The sequence below is a fragment of the Copadichromis virginalis genome, linkage group LG23, assembly GCF_057382275.1.
Source record: "Copadichromis virginalis isolate Kocher_CV1m ecotype Utaka linkage group LG23, C_Virginalis_male_GT1.1, whole genome shotgun sequence".
In the NCBI taxonomy this organism is placed as follows: domain Eukaryota; kingdom Metazoa; phylum Chordata; class Actinopteri; order Cichliformes; family Cichlidae; genus Copadichromis; species Copadichromis virginalis.
The window spans coordinates 48460133-48481402 of NC_140639.1; the positions used below are offsets into that span (position 1 = coordinate 48460133).

At 43.6% G+C, this 21270-nt stretch overlaps 1 protein-coding gene and 1 pseudogene across 2 annotated transcripts in view; both read left to right on the top strand.

Annotated features, from left to right (window-relative positions):
- Nucleotides 1–417: 417 nt before the first annotated feature.
- Nucleotides 418–21270, top strand: part of LOC146682005 (NLR family CARD domain-containing protein 3-like) — a 239129-nt pseudogene continuing 218276 nt past the window's right edge. Inside the window, exon 1 of the transcript XR_014917953.1 lies at nucleotides 418–526. The product of XR_014917953.1 is annotated as an NLR family CARD domain-containing protein 3-like (transcript). The remainder of the gene's footprint in view (nucleotides 527–21270) is intronic.
- The window catches only part of LOC146682006 (NACHT, LRR and PYD domains-containing protein 14-like), a 63503-nt gene continuing 49852 nt past the window's right edge, over nucleotides 7620–21270 (top strand). The window contains exons 1-2 of the mRNA XM_085448493.1: nucleotides 7620–8053; nucleotides 12731–12904. Coding sequence (XP_085304619.1) covers nucleotides 7620–8053; nucleotides 12731–12904 — 608 coding nt within the window. The remainder of the gene's footprint in view (nucleotides 8054–12730; nucleotides 12905–21270) is intronic.

A 21270-nucleotide genomic window follows, 5' to 3' on the forward strand; every position in this document is an offset into this window, starting at 1 on the left:
TTGTCCTCACATTCTCAAAAAAAGAACATGTCTATGCAGATGCCCAGAGCCTAACAACACACCCGCTATAAAAACTTTTGCACCACCAGATTTTCATATACTTACATTTGAAAGTGTTCGTCTCCTGCATTAACTCCCACTTCGATCACTATCATTATCAGAAAAATATCTCCTGTATGGCCCGCAATGAATCCTGGGATATGTTGGGCCACAAAGGACACACCTGACCCATCCTTCAAATTCAGGGAAATGAAGGACGCATTTGGAAGACTTCAAATTTGAACAGCCTTCGTCGCGTCCATGTGATACAATTTCCTACAAATGTGGCATTCGAAGCATCCTCTCCCTGAATTTGGAAACACCCAATGTGATGATAGAGAGCAGGAAGAACCAGTCTCAACAAGAGACACACACACCTGATTTCCTGTAACTGCAGAGGGGAGGAGCCACCCGAGCAGGTGGGAACAGGAAGAGAAACAGCTGAGCCTCCGTCAGAGCAGCAGGAGGACGGTGGAGCTGAGGCAGGGTGAGTGTTAACACCACATTGTTGTAGTTTTGCTGTCAGAGTCTCTGAGTGTGTTTGTTTGTGTGACTGTAGAGAGAAGAAGAGTCACAGTGAGCTCTGTAGCTGTGATTGGCTCAATAATCACCTTCAATGGACTGAACGCAGAGAACGAGCCGAGGAACCTGACAAACCTGTTTGTGTGTGTGTCTGTGTGTGTGTGTGTGTACCTGTTTAGACATGTTTGTGAGGACAAAGAGTTGGTATGCTACTATGTGGGTTAATAGAGTCCCACAAAATGGCCGTCCTCACGAGTTTGAGGATATTTTTGAGGCTTTTTGGTGTCCTCACTAAAATCTGAAAACAAGTGTCTGTGTGTGTGTCTGTGTGTGTATGTGTCATAAAGAGAGTCGAGTTCACGGTCGCACACTTTCTATCTCAGAGGCTGTATCCCAATTCTTCGGAGCCCCTCTGATGACATGGTCCAAAAAATAAATCAATTGTGGCCACAAAATACTACTTCGTGCGCACGAAATGCTAATTTGTGGGCACGAAACACTTGACCAATAACCGTGATCCTTCCCAGGCCCTTGCAGTTGGTTGACAATAAAATCTATCCCGGCGTCCAGGCCCTGTAAAGCAACTGGGCTCTCAGTATCCTGTTTAAATGTCTCTCCGTAATAATGGTTCCTTGCATTGCAGGCTTTTCAAAATGCATTGTAGCTCATTCCCAGCCTAAAATAAAACTCACTCATACCGTCTCTGTCCACGGTGTATAGGTTTAGCCTACTCTCATGCTTGTGTCTCTACGCAGCTGTCCAGGAATTGTATCAATATGATGTTGCCACGTTATACCCATTTCATGCCCACAAATTAGCATTTCATGCGCACGTTATACCTATTTCGTGCCCTCGAAAATAGTATTTCGAGGGCACGAAATAGTATTTTGTGGCCACAATTTATTTATTTTTGGGCCATGTCATCAGAGGGGCTCTGTACAATTCAGGTTCTGCAGCCTCAACGATCCTCAAGGGCCACGTACTCAAGGACCGCTAAGGCCGGAAGTACGAGGCTTGTGAAATGGGCGGTCTAGCCTCCGTCGCGCTGCCCCGGTTGCCTAGCAACCATGATACTAACAGCTGGAAACGTTTCACACAGCTTTGTTTGACAGAAATGAAGGAGAACATATTTTAGACATCTTTGTGAAGGACGCATTTCGAGCAGCCTTTGAATTGGGAAAGCCTTCGGTGCGCCACTGTGACGTAATCGGCCTTAAAATGCAGCCTTTAAGGCTACAGACCCTGAATTGGGATACAGCCTTTATGAAAGTGCGACGTTTGAGCCACTTCCTGTTCTCAGTGCCGGCGTCCTGATCACCGAGGTTTCTGTTGCTCTGATATCTAATATTGATTATATCGGTAAACAGGCTGTAGGCAGAAACATCAGGTCTGATCTGAAAATCCCTTCAAAAACAAACTTTAAGAGTTTTATGTCCGTGTGAGGCCGCACGCTGATTGGATAACCACCTGTCAGTCTCAGGGTATTAGCCAATGAGCGCGCAGATTCACAGTAAGATCTTATCACGTCATTCTTTTAAACTAAAACATCGACAGTAAAACTGTAACGTGTCCTGTGATCTATAAACACTCTGTGATGAATAATCTGAAGTCATTTTGAGCCTGACAGTAGTTTCCTGTCACAGAGCAGAAGCTGCAGGCAGTTTTTGGCACCTTTATATTTAATTTATTCCAAAATAAATCAATAAAGGTAGAAAAGAACTCTCAGTGACATTAAAAATCTACTTTTAAACACAGATGTGACCAAGTGCAACAAATATAAGATGAGATGTTTACAGATATTTGAAGTATTGATCATATGTAGAACACAGAGCAGGTCCAATAACAGAGTCATCCTGCTCACAAACAGCAGTTTGGTTTCATGAGCTCACTTCCTGCAGTGATCCTCAGCTTCTCTCCAAAGGAGCCGTAACATGTGGGCTCCTCACCATGATGATGATCCCAAACACACTGAGTTCCTTCATCCACCTGATCATGTACTTATTAAATAATGTGATGGTTTTGGTGTTTTTTAAAGACTTTGAGCCTCTAAAATAACTGGTTTGGACTTTAGGGCCAAAGCTCCAACATTAGAAAGCCGTCAGTGTGATGCTTCCAGTACAACAGCACCTCTGAGTGTGTGTGTTTACCTCTCAGACTAACTCCACCCTGACATCAAGAAGATGGAGGAAGAGGACGGAGCAGCATCTGCAGCATCCAGCTGTGTGTCTGTGAGGAGTGACGGGGTTACACAAACACCTCCACCTTACAGTCATGGACCTGCAGCAATAATGTAAGAACACTACTAACTTTATTAGTCATTTCAACATAACCATGACAGAATCATTGATCTGTGATTGGTTCAAACTGTTTGATCTGAGTTTGATTTTTATTGACTTGTTTTCTTGCTAAGATCTGAACTCTGTAAGTTTAAGTGAAGTCAGTGCAGCAGAATCAGAGAAGAGCTGAGAACAAACTGAGTTCATTCAGAGACAGAAAAAACTGGCTGATGATTGGCTGACCTGTCAGCGTTATGAGGCAGACACAATATCACAGAGGGATCAGCTGATCATATGGCTGTCAGAGAGAACTGATCAGTTATTGATGTTTGTGTTTGCAGAGGTCAGAGGTCACAGTCTCCAGCATCCAGCTGTGTGTCTGTGAGGAGTGACTGGTCCAGAGAAAATCCTCCACACTTCAGTCATGAACCTGCAGCAACAATGTTCTTCAATCATGGAGCTCAGCCGACCATGTAAGAGGTTATTACATAAATAACCTGTAATTTTCTCTGTAGCACTTCATGGATTTCATAAGCAACACACCTTAGTTGTTCACACAAAGCATAAAGGTAAAAAACAGTATATACAGTGTTATCTTCATTCTAGATGTCAAAAAGTATTTGTGGCTCCCAGTGTTTTCTTTTGCGTGGAAACTGGCTCCAAATGGCTCTTTGGGTCCTGAAGGTTGCTGACCCCTGACCTAATGGTATATTTTTTTTAGCTGGATCGTTCTATAAAAACATGAATCAAATCTGAGAAAAGTTTCCACCTGACCTGTTGAATGTTATTGAAGCCAGAAGTTTGCCTTCATACTGTGTTTCTTGCATGCCTTTTGTGGTGTACTAATTGATGTGAAATGAATGCAATGTGGTTGTGTTTGCAGAGGTCAGAGGTCACAGTCTCCAGCATCCAGCTGTGTGTCTGTGAGGAGTGACCGGTCCAAAGAAAGACTTCCTCCAGTCTTCAGTCATGAACCTGCAGCAACAATGTTCTTCAATCATGGAGCTCAGCTGACCATGTAAGAGAGCTGCTGACTCAGAGTTCAAAGGTTGTTTCTATAAATGTGTTCTACCAGTGACATCATAAATGATTCCTAATGGTGGTCCGGGTACGATAATGCTAGTATCAATCGTAGTAGTAATGCAATCCAAGGTAATGATTTCTTCTCTGTTGCTGTGAACGTCTCTGCAGCCGTCTGTACTCTAATCTGAGACAACTATTACTGACAGAAACCATCACATCATCCAGTTTGTGTGTTTGCAGCTGCTTAAAAGATTTTAAACAGAGATTAATCAGTAATTCATGTGATGTGTTTGTGTTTGCAGAGGTCAGAGGTCACAGTCTCCAGTATCCAGCTGTGTGTCTGTGAGGAGTGACTGGTCCAAAGAATATCCTCCATATTTCAGTCATGAACCTGCAGCAACAATGTTCTTCAATCATGGAGCTCAGCTGACCATGTAAGAGAGCTGCTGACTCATTTACGGGTGTTTGAAATTCTGTGACCACTTTGTAATTTTAGTTTATATTTTTAAAGTGTTTTTATTTGTAGTTGCCTGTATTTTTATTACACTGTGTGTAACGTGGTGGTTTGTGCTGTTTGGGATTGTTTTGGTGTATTTGTGTCAGAACATCAGATAAATGATTTCATCACATTTTAAAAGAAAGTATCAGGATAATAATCTGAACTGAGTCATCAGAAATAGAAAGATGGTCTCAACAGGCCACTGAGCTGATCTCCAAAGAAATGCAGAAGATTGAAGAGTCCGAGGCTGTTTATTTGTCACAGGCATCGTCATACACGTACAACACAGTGAAATGTGCTGAGCTGCTCCTGTGACTGGACAAAACATTAGAAACAATCATTAAATGAAATAATGAAACATTGTGCAGATGTAATGTTAAAGTGCTTTGTGCCACATTAGCACAGCATGTACTGACAGAGCAGTGCAAGCAGAACAAAGCAAATGAGCAAAGTGATGTAAACAGAGTAACTGAACAGAGTGAGCAGAGTAATATCAGCAGTAATGAAGCAGCAGGATCAGTGTAGCAGCGTGTGACGTCATAATGAATCAGGTATGATCTGAAATATGACAGTGAGACAAGAACATGATGTAAGGTCCTGTTTAAACCCTGATGGTGATGCTATGAGGGGAGCATGTTCTGATTTAGGACTTGGATGGTCTGAGGATAGAAGCTCCTCTCTGTTTGTGTCCTGATGGTGCAGAAGCTTCTGCCTGATTGTAGAAGGAGCTGAAGCCAGCATCATCCCAGAGGTGAAGCTCCTCTGTGTGCAGACCTGAGGTCAGATTCCTCCAGGCTGATGTTCAGGATCTACAGAAACGTGTGGTTGTAGTTATTGCTGCACTGTGTGCTGACAGCAGATCCTCAGAACAAAGCGCTGCACACGTGTTCTTTACAAACATCTGTACATATCAAATATGGATCATGGCAGTGAATGAACACGTTTCTGTCATTTGTTTCATTGGCTTCTTTTTTCTGCCTGTGTTCATGTGATTAATGTCTAACACATAAACAGGTTTGTAATCAAACATCACATCATCAGGGAGGCATCATGAAACAAAGTTACTGCTGGAGGCTGAACTCAATTTGGTGGCAATGTTCAAAAATATCACTCAGATCATTTCAAAGCTTTTAGTTCTTCTTCTTCACTTCTGTAAAATAATAGAAAGGAAATCAGAACCCAGAAGTTCACTTCCTGATGACTGAACTCTTTCAAAATAAAGCTGAAAGCTCTGAATGTGACACCGCTGCTCCACAACAGTTTTTAGAGGAGGTCAAAGGTCAGTTGAAAGTGATGGATCCCAAACTTCCAGTACATCCAGTGAAGGACATAATCAGCTCTGTGATGAAGGCTTTTACTGTGGAGTTTGTAGGCTGATCACTCTGTGTTTAATAAGACAGGCAGGAACAGCAAAGGAAACTTGGATTCTGAACTCAAACACAAGTTTCTCCACTTTGACTTTTCTCTGTGACCATCAGAGCTTCTGCACAGTGTCATCAAATCTGGATGTTTGTCACTGACAGTCAATGATTTTAGTGATAAAGAAATGTGTTCACAGAGGGAGGAAGAGGAAGAGGAGTGGTGTCTGTGAGGAGGAGCAGCTGTCCTGCTGTGCTTTGTGTCAGGACGTCCTGAAGGATCCAGTCTCTACCAGCTGTGGACACTGGTTCTGCAGACAGTGCATCTCCTCATACTGGGACCAGTCTGCTTCATCAGGAGACTGGTCCTGTCCCCAGTGTGGAGAAAGATCCAGAAGCAGAGCTGGACTGCAGACAGCCAGTCAGAGCAGCTGTGTACAAAGTAAGACTGAACATCTGTCTGCTGATGGACTCATTTCTGAAAACTGGACTTCTTGTTGTTGTTCAGACATTGAAGAGTTTTCTTTCTGTTTTTCTTTCTTTCAGCAGATGTTGGTCTGCAGGAGGTTTTAGATGAACATAAGATCAGTCTGAGGAGGAGATGTGAACGTGTGACTGAAGGAAGTGATGAAACAGGAAGTAGAACCCTCCTCAACAGGATCTACACTGAGCTCTACATCACAGAGGGACAGAGTGAAGAGGTTCATAGCCAACATGAGGTGAGGCAGCTGGAGACAGCTTCCAAGATGGACGCCCTCCATGACACTCCAATCAGGTGCCAGGACATCTTTAAAGCCTTACCTGACCAACAGAGACCCATCAGAGTGGTTCTGACCAACGGCGTGGCTGGTGTTGGAAAAACCTTCTCAGTGCAGAAGTTCACTCTGGACTGGGCAGAGGGCTTGGAGAACCAACATGTCAGTGTGGTGGTTCTGCTTTCATTCAGGGAGCTGAACCTGATCAGAGAGGAGCAGTACAGTCTTCTGGAGCTGCTCCATGTTTTCCATCCAACATTACAGAAGGTCACAGCAGAGAAGCTGGCTGTCTCTCAGCTTTTGTTCATCTTTGACGGCCTGGATGAAAGCAGACTTTCATTGGATTTCACCAACAGGAAGCTGCTGTCTGATGTCACACAGAAGTCATCAGTCAGCCAGCTGCTGACAAACCTCATCCAGGGGAATCTGCTTCCCTCGGCTCTCGTCTGGATAACTTCCCGACCTGCAGCGGCCAATCAGATCCCTCCTACATGTGTTGACAGGCTAACAGAAGTACGAGGCTTCACTGACGCCCAGAAGGAGGAGTACTTCAGGAGGAGATTCAGTGATGAAGAGCTGTCCAGCAGAATCATCTCCCACATGAAGACATCCAGGAGCCTCCACATCATGTGTAGAATCCCAGTCTTCTGCTGGATCACTGCTACAGTTCTGGAGCACATGTTGACTACAGAGCAGAGAGGAGAGCTGCCCAAGACCCTGACTGACATGTACTCACACTTCCTGCTGGTTCAGACAAAGAGGAAGAAGAACAAGTACCACGAGGGACATGAGACGAGTCCACAGGAGCTGACGGAGGCTGACAGGGAAGTTCTTCTGAAGCTGGGGAGGCTGGCGTTTGAACATCTGGAGAAAGGAAACATCATGTTCTACCAAGAAGACCTGGAGCAGTGTGGTCTGGATGTGACAGAGGCCTCGGTGTACTCAGGAGTTTGTACAGAGATCTTCAAAAGAGAGTGTGTGATCTTCCAGAAACCAGTCTACTGCTTTGTTCATCTGAGCATCCAGGAGTTTCTGGCTGCAGTCTACATGTTCCACTGTTTCACCAACAGGAAGTCAGAGGTGCTGAAGGACTTCCTGGGAAAAAAAATACAAAGAGTCATCTCTGAATGATTTCCTTAAACGAGCCATGGAGAAATCCCTCCAGAGTAAAAATGGCCACCTGGACCTGTTTGTCCGCTTCCTTCATGGCCTCTGTCTGGAGTCCAACCAGAGACTCTTAGGAGGTCTGCTGGGTCAGACAGAGAACAGTCCAGAAACCATCCAGAGAGTCATCAAGAACCTGAAGAATAACAAGAAGTTTAATTCCTGTCCTGACAGAAACATCAACATCTTCCACTGTCTGATGGAGATGAACGACCTCTCAGTACATCAGGAGATCCAAGAGTTCCTGAAGTCAAAGAAAAGGTCAAAGGACCTCTCTATGATCCACTGCTCAGCTCTGGCCTTCATGCTGCAGATGTCAGAGGAGGTTCTGGATGAGTTTGACCTGCAGAAGTACAAAGCTTCAAAGGAGGGACGACTGAGACTGATTCCAGCTGTGAGGAACTGCAGAAAGGCTCGGTGAGTCCAGATGTGATCATTACATCATTGATCAGTGTCGGTTAACAGTTTAATCTTTAAATTAAAAACACAGTCCTTGGTTATAAAGTGCTTTACAAACACCAACATTACGGCTAACAGCTGGATTCTCCTGTTTCAGTGCAGCTAGCCAAACAACAAAGAGCCACTTGCTGCTAAAGACAGAGTGAAAGTGGACGGTATATCCTCCATTCTTCATGTAAAACACATGCAATGAATTGTAATGCACCATCTGTGTTTACCTTCATGCAGTTTTCTCTTTATGGTGGACTTGGATATTTAAATGTTTCCCTCCTGGAGAGTCTTGTTCACTTGATTAGTTTTTGTGAAGGGGATTCTCCTCACCCCGTCTCCAAGGGAGACACCAGCTACCCTTCAGAGAAAATGTATTTGCCCCACTTGTAACCACGATCTGGTTCTTCCAGTCACTGCCCACAGCTCGTGACCATAGGTGAGGGCAGGGACGTAGATCGACCGGTAAATTGAGAGCTTCGCTGTCAGGCTCAGCTCTCTCTCTTCACCACGACAGACCGGTACAGTGTCCACCTCACTGTTACCGCAGCAACGGTCTGTCTGTTGATTCCTGCTCCCCTCCCCCTTCTTTACACGACCCTGAGATACTCAGACTCCTCCACCTGGGGCAGGAACGTCTCTGACCCAGAGTGGGCACTCCACCCTTTCCCAGCTGAGGACCATGGCCTCAGATGCTGATCCTCATTCACACGGCTTCACACTCTGCTGAGAACAGCTCCACTGTGAGCTGGAGGCCATCACCTGATGAAGCCAACAGAACCACATCCTCTGTGAAAACAGAGACGAGACTCTGGCTGTATCCCAATTCAGGGTCTGCAGCCTTAAAGGACGCATTTTAAGGCCAATTACATCACAGCGACGGGACGAAGGTCGCTGCTTGAAATGCAGCCCTCAAATGCGTCCTTAATTTCGCTGAATTTTAAGGACGTGGCGGTGTAGACTTCATATAGTATACTACTATACTATACACTATTATTAGTGTAGTCTACTATTATACTGTACATATCTGTTTTTAACAGGGAATCTTGATCATGTTACATTTGACTTCTGTTGAGCTTCTTGAATTGTCACCTTCAGTTCCTTTCCTTTACTCTTCCAGTGTCTTTGGTTTAAATGTATTTACCCTGATAACTGCATATGAAACAGTTCACCTCTTGTCACTCACTATTATCTGTTTGCCATAAAAGTGTTGGTGATGTGTTGGGAGAATCATTATTTTCAGTCTCTTCTTATAAACATAGTGAGGCAAAGATGTGGGTCGTGGTCCCTGATAATCAGACGTGTCTGTGTTCTGTTACATGTGACGTTAGAGAGGTTTTAGTGGAGATAAAAACAGGACCAACATCACTCGTGACTGCTTTCCTGTCTTCACAGTGTGTTTACTGGTGGAGCTCGTCCTCCTGTTGCATCTGTCACAGCTGTTACGCTCCTCTGTGACTCCTCCTCTGTCTGCTGTCACACTGCAGGAGTTTTTGGTCATGGCGTGTGAATAACTGCCGAGGTCGGCTAGGACGACGCCACCACTCGTTGTCAGACCCTGTCACGCTGTCTGTTTTCATCTTTAGCCGAGGTTATTAAGTACTTCAAAATGAAACCAGTCTCTGTTTTCAGTCTCCGCCCTCTTTTGCAGCTTTGAGCCAGGTTGTAACACCTGTTAAAGTCACCACCTGTTGTGACCGGGGAGTGAGATGAGTGTGAGAAAGATGAAAACAACGTCTCATTCTGACTAGTTACTGGGAACTGATGTGTGATGATGCAATAACAAAGATGACTGTTTCTATGATTTTCTGTTTTATTAATTGTTTTTATTGATGATAAGGACAGGCAGAGGAGATTGGATGGATTTACTTTGTTTTATTATTTTGCACTGAAATGGAGTCCAGTGTACAGTCCTTGGCGTTGCACATATGTTTTAGCTGAGACTGTAGTGGGCACTCTTTAAATGTCGGGTCAGTTTGTCTTGTTAGAGCCTATTTGTACCTGTTAGTGCTGACGATGACTTTAGACCGAGCTGACTGAGGGGTCTAAGCTCATGATGCCACCAGCAACACCCGGGTCATGCTGCAGAGTTTTCAAACCCCGCTGACACTCGACATAATTTACTCAGGTTATATCAGGTGATCTAAGAAAGGCCGCTTAGAAAGAAAAGCGAGTGCACTGCTTTAAGTTTCTTGAAGATGTTTAATCCGAACATTCAGCTTCTTCACTTCTAAAACCAAAAAGTGGAGAGTCCCAGATTTTAATCCTAGTGGGAGTGTCCCTTAAGAGGGTCGCTGACCAACTATTGATCATGTGGCTCATCACATCAGCCAAGCTGTGAAAAAGGGTGTGGGTGATTATCAGCAGAGGTTTCGAGAGATGAAACGTCTTCAAGAAACTTAAAGAAGTCACTTTTCTTTCCAGGCTCCTTAGATTACCATGACTGTATGATGAGAACCTGCACAGACATATCAGGTGAAGGTTTCAGTGTTTTGGTTCAGTTTAATGTAAAAATGGAGATGAAACACATATAAAGGCTGGTTTACACCACTGAGCCCTGCTCTAAAACACTGACACAGATCTGTCTGTGAAGCTGGCTTTAACAAATAAGAGCTTAAAGTTTTAAAAACATGTTTAGCGCCGAACTGTCCACTTTACTGTCTGTAGCAGGAAGTGGCTGTTTGGCACTGAAACGGGAGAATCCAGCTGTTAGCCGTGATGGTGTGTTTGTAAAGCTCTTCATAAACGAGGACTGTGGAGGAGGAGAGCCTGTGTGAGTCAGGTGGTTCACCGGCCGAGTGTATCAGCGGCAGAAACAGCTGATCAGCGCCGTTTTATGCAGTAAAATAATCTTTCTGTTCCCAAACACATCCACACAGTTTACAACATAACAGCCCACTACATGCACATCTCACCGCAAACATGCATAAACCTGAACATAAAATATGTCCTGTACCTGTGTGATCTCTTTAAGTAACTCACAGAATATCAACACTAACGCCACAAGTTTGTTGGTATTTTAACATTTTAACCATTGATTTTGAATTAAAACCAACAGTTAAAATATTTTTACACCTGAGGAAAGAGCAGCAGAAATATTAAGACAGATAAATCATTCTGTCTTCAGTCTCCATGAACAGCATCAACATCCTCTGGTGAAATTTCTCTTCCTCCTTAAAATATATTAAATGTCAGTTTAATTCCAGATTAATGGTTAAAACATGTATGTCACATATGAACATGAGGAAATAAAGAAAAGTGACTGATTCAGTTCCATATATGCTCCAGGGAGGCGTTAAGGTTCATTGAAATTGTTCAGTTATTAAAGTTTAATCTGAGCCGAGCTGACTTCCTCAGGAACAAATAAACACCGAGATAAACTTCACCTTACAGATATAATCTAAATGAATCATATCCAATCTCAGAGAGTTGACAGTCAGCTGTGTGCTGGGAGACATGTTTGTCTGCAGTGTACGAGCTCTGACCGCTCCCCAAAAATGTCGGAGTGAATACATTAATATTAAAAGTGTAGCTGGTGACACAGAAACAGAGGATTTAAGAAGTTTAAGTGTAGGTCGGGTCCACACATGTCCAAACACCTGTGCGTAGTCCTGCTTGTTACTCAGAAACGAACACTAATAAAATGGCCATAAGGCCAAAGCAATGGTTTTGACTGGTGTTGACCCCGCCCCCACCCTGAGTGTGGATGCTGAGAGAAGGGCCAGCTGTGAATATGAGGCTGTGGGAGCAGATGGAGAGAGAGTATGTCGGGGTATCCCAGTACAAACTTTACTGGGGTCAGAAATTAGACAGACTCCAGTTCCTTTGTTTGATTTATCTAGTTTGATGTTAGGAAAGAGATTCATGAGATGGAAAAACCTCCCAGTCTACTGAGATTCAGAAATGATTTGTACACATGGAAACTCCCTGAGTGGGAACAAAGAGTGTCCTGTCAGGAAGAGCATTTGGAATATGGATGTTGAGGATGTGACAGTGCCTGAAATCCTGCTGCTGTTCTGAACCATAGTTTCTGATCTGAAGGTCAAACAGAGTCATGATGGTTGTTTCTATTTGTTCCTTTTTAGTTTAGTTCCCCTGAAATCAGATGTGATATCAGCAGCTCTGAGTTCATTCATCATTATTGTCCAGTGATGACATTTCTGCTCCGTTTGGTGACAGTCAGCAGATTTTTCCTGCGTGTGGACGTGAACAGTCGTACCTGACAGCAGCAGGTAGCAAACAGAGATCGTCTTTCCAGCTGGAACTCTTCACTGAGCTGAGCTCATTCAAAATGTCCTGGATTCAAGACAGGAAACAGTCCACATGTGTGTCTTCACTCTGACTCTGGATCAGATCTCAGTGACAGACTGTGGACATTATGGAAGCCTAAATGTGACACCATCTTCCTCCTTCATCTGCAGATTAAAGCCAAACAAAGATTCTCATTAAAAGTCTGCAGGTCTGAGAGAGACTCAATCGTTGTGTCATGTCAAACACAGTAAGAGGAGCTGAAGCACAGATGTGAAGAGCAGATGTTCATCAGATTATGACCTCACTCTGTTTTGTCTTCATATACATTCAGTCTGTGTTTATAATGCAGACTTTCTGCTTTTATAATAACACATTTTGTATTTTCTATGATCACAGACTGGCTGACTGTGGACTCTCAGAGACTCACTGTGAAGTTGTGGCCTCGGCCCTGAAGTCCATCCCCTCCCATCTGACAGAGCTGGACATTAGTAACAACAAGCTGCAGGATTCAGCAGTGAAGCTTCTGTGTGCTGGACTGGAGAGTCCAAACTGTCGACTGGAGACTCTGAGGTGAGTTCACTGACTGCAGCTGTTGTTGTGTTTCTATATTTCAGGCTGCAGAGACTTTGAGCTTGTGTGGAAACAGACAGAGAAAAGAAAGACATGAATGTCAAAGCTAATAAAGGTGAAGTTAGGAGCTGTGACGATGTTCATGTATCAGAAGCTGTCGGGCTGCTACAGAGACGACCCACACAGCTGCTGTGGTGAGGTTTGTGTTAAAGCAGAGGAACACAGGCCCAAACATGACAGCAAAGCAGGTTTCAGGCTCTGTGAGAGGATTTCAAACAGAAGCTGGAGAAGAGAAAGGACTACAGAAAGAAGGCAGCTGAGACCAGTCCAAGTGTTTCCATGGAGCCCAGTCTAACATTCATTTATACACTAACGTACAGAAGTGAACGGGAAAATGAATCCATAGTTTCAAATGTAGAAATAGTTCTCAGTTCATTTACAGAGTTTAATACAGTTCATGAGGAAATGTTCAAAGCAGCAGCTGAGAAGAAATCTGCTTCACAAAGTTGGATCCAATTCCAATAGTTTGTGATGCACTTGAACGCAGCGTGAGCAGTTCACTGCCTAACCCCACAGAGACTGTCAGTCTGGACTTTTCTTTATTTCTATTGGCTGTCAGTGAGATTTCAGAGCAATCAGAGACTGTGGGTCTGTGTATGAAGTATAATTCATGTGCAGTTGTTGAAGTTGTAGAATGAGAAATGGCAGTTTGGGGTATTTCCTGCTTTCATTGTCCTGCTTGAAAATGTTTATTGACGTGTGAATTCATTCTTCAACGCTCGATTCTGCCTGAACAACGTGAAAACTTTGCTTTTCTTTGTGTAACACAATTCAACGCACTGAAGCATCGACTTCTTTCATTATTACACAACAGCAGACTGGTGGCTAATAAACAGTGAATGATGCAGAAACAGATGTTTGAAGCTGTTCTTGGAGTACACTGAGAGAGAGAGAGCTGTGCAGGCAGGAACAGCCAAAGTCAGAGAGAATTCATGAGCATATTGATCAAACGTGAAGCAGAGTTTGGATCTTCTTTTGCTGCTGCTTCACTCAGTTTTGGTTGGAGACAGATGAAACCTGCAGCTTCAGGATCTGTGAGCTGTCCACTTTCAGCCCCGACGGCGTGTCCGTGTACGTGCCGTGGAGTGAACGATCCACGCTCTGTGTTTCCATCTTTGTGTGTTTAGCTGCTCTCATTTACTGTTTTAGCTGTTTGCTGCTTGTTGAAATAGTTTGTGAGCTTTAACCTGAGATTCTGGCAAAATACATTTATATTAAACATCGATTCAGGATTGAATGAATCAACATCGTTTTATTCAAATTAAAACCATTTAAATGGGAACATGAATTTTTTACAGCCGCCTCTAATGCTGGGTAATGTCAGCTGGTCCATGTGCAGCTGGCTGTGAGGCTCAGGGAGCGTCTACAAAGTGCAACACTGAAAGAACATCATCCATAAATATTGAGTAAGAACTGGACTCTCATACAGCGAGACTCAAATGCCTTTAAACATCAGCTTATCCTGCTGATCCAAGTCCAACACTGAGTTTGTAAAAACATGTTTGTCAATCATTTTGTTTGGTTTCTGAGGAAAAAGATTCAATAACTTGCTGCTAATACACAACATTTCATCATATTTCCTCATAACCCTCTTTTGTCTGACCATTTGATCCCATTTGAATTTGCAATAAAGGATCCACAGAGTTTGGTGACAATAATGACAGTAGATGTTTGTGTGAAAGTGCTGGAAGCAAATGAGTGTGTGATGTTCTTTCAGTGTTGCACTTTGTAGACGCTCCCTGAGCACTGGTCTCACAGCCAGCTGCACATAGAGACCAGTGTTGTTAGTCCAGGTCAGAAGATGACTTGTTGGAATGAAAATGAGCTTGTAGTTTGTCTGCTTTAATAATGTGACTGGAAAAAGGTGTTGGACTTCAAATATGTCCATTTCTGTCACACTTCACCTTTAAAAGTGAAGCCATGTGGTTCCTGGAAGGAAAAACACGACTTTTTCAAGTCTTTGTCCTGTTTTTATGAGAAATGTACAACTTTAATGTTCATCTTTTTTTTTTTTAACTCAATTTTTATTATAATTTACAACATTGCAACTTGTACTTGTCGATGTTCACAAGTAGGACAGTTACAGGAACCGCAATGCAGAAATGTAGATTAAAATAAGAACTGCAATTAGGAAGCACAAAACAAAACCCAAGCAAACAAACAAACAGACAACAACAAAAACAAAACAAAACAAAACAAAAACTTTATGTAATATTAAATAACATGTGACAAACTTAGCCGTAAATGGACAAAACGAAACAGACCTATGCTAAATTATTGAAACAGTAAAGCATGTATGGGTCGCCAACGCTCAGTAAACAATTCTCTCTGAATCCGCAGAGCAGATGTTATTTCCTCCATCTGGTAAATTTCTCTTGCTTTATCAATCCACATATTATATGAAGGTGGGTCAAGATTCAGCCATTTAATAGTGATACACTTTAGTGCTGCTGTAAGATTCTTAAGAGATACGTTTTATTGTTTCCCGAAAAACCATTTGGTAAGACTCCTAAAAGGGCTAACTGTTGGTCTTTTGTTAATGGTTGTTGGAAAACTGTACTGAGAACTTTAAATATGTCATTCCAAAGTGAGCAGATTTTTGGGCATGACCAGAATATATGTGAGTGGGTTCCTAAAGAAGTACCACAATTTCGCCAGCAGGTGTCAGGATTTGTAGGCTTCATTTTGGCAATTATCTCTGGGGTTCTAAAATATCTCATGACCACCTTCCATTTAAATTCTCTCCACAGCCCAGAATTAGTCACCAGATGGGCTTCACCGAACACCTCTTCCCAGGTGTCCTCTGAGATTTGAGTGCCAGTCTCAGCTTCCCACCTTGCCTTAATATCCAAAGTTGCATTTGTATTGAAACTCATAAATGTGTTATAAAAATGACTGATTAATTTTGGGGAGGAATTACTTTGAAATATTTTTAGAAATATTTCCTCAATGGGTGAGGGCTCCAAAACTTGCCTCCATTCTTTATGTTTTGTCAAAAAGCTTCTTAGCTGCAGAAATCTAAAAAAGTCAGAAGAAGGAAGCCGAAACTGACCTCAACTGTTCAAATGAGCTCAGGTGCCCATTCCTCACAACATGACAAAGTTTATGAAGCCCGCTATTTGACCATGCTCTGAAGCCAGAGTCTTCCACAATAGGAGAAAAACCCTGCAGGGAGGAGAGGCTTGATAACATTGAAATTTCTTTTGGAAGACCAAATGATTGTTTGATTCTACGCCAAATCTTTAGTGTGACCCTCGTCCGTTCCCCCATATGCACATTTTTAATTGAAATGTTAGAACAAAGCAGGGATTCCAATGATCTTTCGCACATTGTCTTCTCAATGTTTAGCCACTGAGTTTCAGACAAATCCCGCACCCATACAGTCAGGGGTCTCATCTGAGCTGCCCGGAAATAATATTTCAGATTTGGAACAGCCAATCCCCCCTGCAGGTTTGACAGTTTTAATCTTTGGAACTTGATCCTTGGGCGTTTGCCTTGCCATATAAATTTGGAAAAAAGTTTATCTAAATTATCAAATGTAGAGTTGGGAATGTTTATAGGCAGCATTTGAAAAAGGTCTAGAAGTCTTGGCAATACATTCATACGTATACTCTCGATCCGACCCAAGAAAGACAGAGGCAGGACTGTCCATCGCTCTAAATCTTTTTTTATTTTTGCAACTATAACTTCATAATTTACTTTAAACAAGTCTGATAATGAGTGAGGAATTTGAATTCCTAAATACTTGATACCTTCGTTTGGCCATTTAAAGCCACATCGCTCCTTGAATGTTAGTGAAATGTTTCCTCCTATATCCATTGCCAATGTTTTGTCAATATTAACTTTGTAACCAGAGAGGGAACCGTAATAATTTCTCTTAAATGAGGTAAACTGACTGCAGGATTTGAAATGTATAAAAGTACATCGTCTGCATAGATGGACAATTTATGCTGTTCTCCATTAATTGAAAGGCCCTGAATTTCATGTTCTTCTCTAATCAACTGCGCCAGAGGCTCAATACTTATATCGAACAGCAGGGGCGACAGTGAGCATCCTTGTCTACGCCCACGTTCCAGTGGAAATCTGGCTGATATTGTTCCATTTACCCGTACAGCCGCCATTGGGTTGGAATAAAGAATCTGTATCCTCTTAATTAAGTTTGGCCCAAATTTGAATCTTTCAAGTGTATGGCCCAAGTACTGCCAGGAAACCCTGTCGAATGCTTTTTGCGCATCAAGAGACAGAATCATTGTTTCTTCTTGTTTGGTCTTGTACAAGGACATTAAGTTCAACAATCTACGAACATTGTCCCCATGGTGCCTTCCTGCAATGAACCCCGTTTGGTCTGGATTTATAACCTGTGTAATAATTTTACTAACTCTTTTGGCTAAAATCGTGGTGAGAATGTGTGAATCAGTATTAAGTAATGAGACTGGCCTGTATGATTGACAGTTTGTGGGGTCCTTGCCCTCTTTATGGATTACGACAATTGTAGCATCGTTCCAGGACGGCGCCATAGTCCCAGTCTCCAGAGCGCAGTGGTAAGCTTTCAGTAATAAGGGTGCGACTTTGTCCTTAAGTTTTTTTATAGAATTCGTTAATAAAACCATCAGGGCCAGGACTGTTTTTAGTTTTAAGGTTTGAAATCACCTGTAAAATTTCTTGTTCTCAAATTGGTTCATCTAACTCCTTTGCTACAGATTCTGGCAGTGTTTTTAAATTGATCTTTTCTAAGAAATCAGATAGTGTATTGTTATCTTTACATGTATCTGAATTTTTATATAATGGCTTGAAAAATTGGCAAAACAACTGGTTTAGTAATCAGGGTTTGATCTGACTTCAACTTTTGGACCATATTACAAGTTTGCTGTTTCCTGAGTCTTATTGCCAGCAATCTACTAGCCCTACTACCCTGTTCATAGTACTTTTGTTTAATGAATCTGAAATTGCCCTCAATTTTCTCGTTTATTAAACTATTAAGATCACTACGTAACATTTTAAGATCGGAAAGCAAATTGGCTGTCTGTGCTTTTTTGTGTTGTTGATCTAGGTGTTTTATTTTGGCCTCCAATTCACACTGCCTAGCCTCTTTTCTTTTCTTCCTGGCACTTGCAAATGATATTATGCGACCTCTAATGTATGCCTTGGTGCAATCCCAGAGGGTTAAAGGCGATATTTTCGGAGTTGTGTTCAACTCCAAGTAAGTATTTAGTTCAGTATGTATGAACTCACAAAACTGCCAGTCATTTAGGAGTGAGGCATTTAAAGTCAAAGTCAAAGTCAAAGTCAACTTTATTTGTCGATTCTGCCACATGTACAGGACATACGGAGAATAGAAATTGCGTTACTCTTCACTCCCTAGATAAATAGCAAATGAACATTTAAATATATTTAAATATAAAAGTGATTAAAAAATGCAAGTAAAATAATTAAAAAGTAAAAATTTAAATAAATACAATTTTACATATAACAAGAAAGCTATATAATATACAATATAATGGGTAAGTGACATTGAGTGTAAACCAGGCAGAGTAGTGCAAATAGGCAAATAGTGCAAATGGAGATTTGGTAATGTACGGTAAGAGAAAGTGTAACAACAAAGTCTTATGAGGTAATGGCAGTCCAATGCTCCACAAAGTGACTGGTAACTGGTGCAGGCCAGTGAGTGAGTCAGAGAGTGTGTGTGTTTGTGTGTGTGTGACAGAGTTCAGTGAGACCGTGGAGGAGAGAGGGGAGAGGGGGCAGAATCGGGAGGGAGTTAAGCTTCCTGACAGCCTGATGGATGAAGCTGTCCTTCAGTCTGCTGGTCCTGGCCTGGAGACTCCGCAGTCTCCTCCCCGACGGCAGCAGCTTGAAGAAGCTTTGCATTGGGTGCGTGGGATCAGCCGCTATGCAAAGGGCTTTTTTAGTGAGACGGGTGCTGTAAATGTCCTGGAGGGAGGGGAGAGAGACACCAATGATCCTCTCTGCAGCTCTCACTATGCGTTGGAGGGTTCTATGACAGGACGCATTGCAGGCTCCAAACCACACAGTGATGCAGCTCGACAGGATGCTCTCGATGGTGCCTCTGTAGAAAGTGTACATGATGGGGGCTGGTGCTCCTGCTCTTCTTAGTTTGCGGAGAAAGAAGAGACGCTGCTGTGATTTCTTGGCCAGTGCTGTGGTGTTGTACGTCCAGGAGAGATCCTCTGTGATGTGCACACCCAAGAACTTGGTGCTGCTCACTCTCTCCACAGACGCTCCGTCAATGGTCAGAGGAGCATGTTGGGTGTGCATTCTCCTGAAGTCCACAACAATCTCCTTCGTCTTCTCCACATTCAGAGAGAGATTGTTGTCAGCACACCACGTGGCCAGGCGTCTCACCTCACTTCTGTAGTCGGTCTCATCCCTGTTGCTAATGAGACCCACCACCGTTGTGTCGTCCGCAAACTTGATGAAGAGGTTGGAGCTGTATGATGGGGTGCAGTCATGGGTCAGCAGAGTGAAGAGGAGGGGGCTCAGCACACATCCCTGCGGGGCCCCCGTGTTTAAAATGATGGTGCTGGATGTATTACTGCCAACCCGTACTGCTTGAGGTCTTCCGGTGAGGAAATCCAACAGCCAGTTGCACAGTGAGGTGTTGAGCCCCAGCTGGACCAGTTTTTGAATGAGCTGTTGGGGGATTATAGTGTTGAATGCTGAACTGAAGTCTATGAACAGCATTCGAACATATGAGTCATTTTTGTCCAGGTGTGTGAGTGCCGAGTGGAGTGCAGTGGAGATGGCATCATCGGTTGAGCGGTTGGGCCGATAGGCAAACTGGAAGGGATCCAGGGAGGGGGGCAGGACAGTCTTGATGTGTTGCATGACTAGTCGTTCGAAGCACTTCATCAGGATGGGAGTAAGTGCAACAGGACGGTAGTCATTAAAGCAGGAGGGAGATGACTTTTTTGGAACCGGAATGATTGTGGTGGCTTTAAAACATGTGGGGACGACAGCCTGGATGAGTGATATGTTGAAGATGTCTGTGAAGACATCAGTGAGTTCCACTGCACAGTCTCTCAGTGCACGACCAGGAATGTTGTCAGGACCCGGAGCTTTATGTGCATTGATCCTGCTGAGGGATCTCCTCACGCTGTCCGGTGACAGAGTCATCACCTGGTCACCAGGAGGGGGTGGGGTCTTCTGTGCAGTGGTGCTGTTTTGGACTTCAAAGCGAGCAAAGAAAGTGTTCAGCTCGTTCAGCAGGGGGATAGTGCTATCACAGGTCTGTGGTGGGGGCTTGTAATCTGTGATGGTCTGAATGCCCCGCCACAGGCTCCGTGAGTCTCTGCTGTCTTTGAAGTGATGAGATATTTTCCTGGAGTACTGTCTCTTAGCCTCTCTGATGCCACGGGAAAGGTTGGCCCTAGCTGTCCTCAGGCTTGCCTCGTCTCCAACTCTGAAGGCAACATTCCGAGCTTTCAGCAGCCTGTAGACCTCTCCTGTCATCCATGGTTTTTGATTGGCCCGGACAGTTATGGTTTTCGTGACTGTTACATCCTCAATACACTTGTTGATGTAGGCAGTAACAGTCTCTGCGTACTCCTGGAGGTCAGTGGTGTTGTTATAGGTGGCAGCCTGCTTAAACATGTTCCAGTCTGTAGTATTGAAGCAGTCCTGTAGAGCCTCTGAAGACCCCTCTGGCCACACTTGTATCCGCTTACGAACCGGTTTGGTCACTTTAACGAGCGGTCTGTAAGCAGGCATTAGCATGACAGTGATATGGTCTGAGGCGCCGAGGTGGGGGAGGGGAAAAGCTTTGTAAGCTCCTCTCTGGGTGGTGTAAACAAAGTCCAGTGTGTTATTTCCCCTTGTTGGAAAGTCTATGTGTTGTTGTATTTTTGGAAACACGCACTTTAAGTCTGCATGATTGAAATCCCCAGCCAGGATGAGAAAAGCATCAGGATGGGCTGTCTGCTGCTCACTGATGTGCTGGTACAGTTCATTCAGTGCCTCGCTCCTGTTGTTGACATTGGAGGAGGGAGGGATGTACACAGCGCACAGGAGTATGGCTGTATATTCCCTCGGTAGATAGAATGGCCGGCACTTAATAACCATTAACTCCAGCACTGGTGAGCAGTGTTTGCAGACCGCAACAGCATCGCGACACCAGGCATCATTGATGTAAACACAAAGTCCTCCCCCGCGGGTCTTACCTCCCGCGACGATGACTCTGTCAGCACGGTAGCATGTTAGCTGGTCGAGCTGAATGGCGCGGTCCGCCAGACTTTAATGTTCTTGATGCTCCTGTACCATCTCTGTGTCATCCTCCTCGCTCCCTCTTT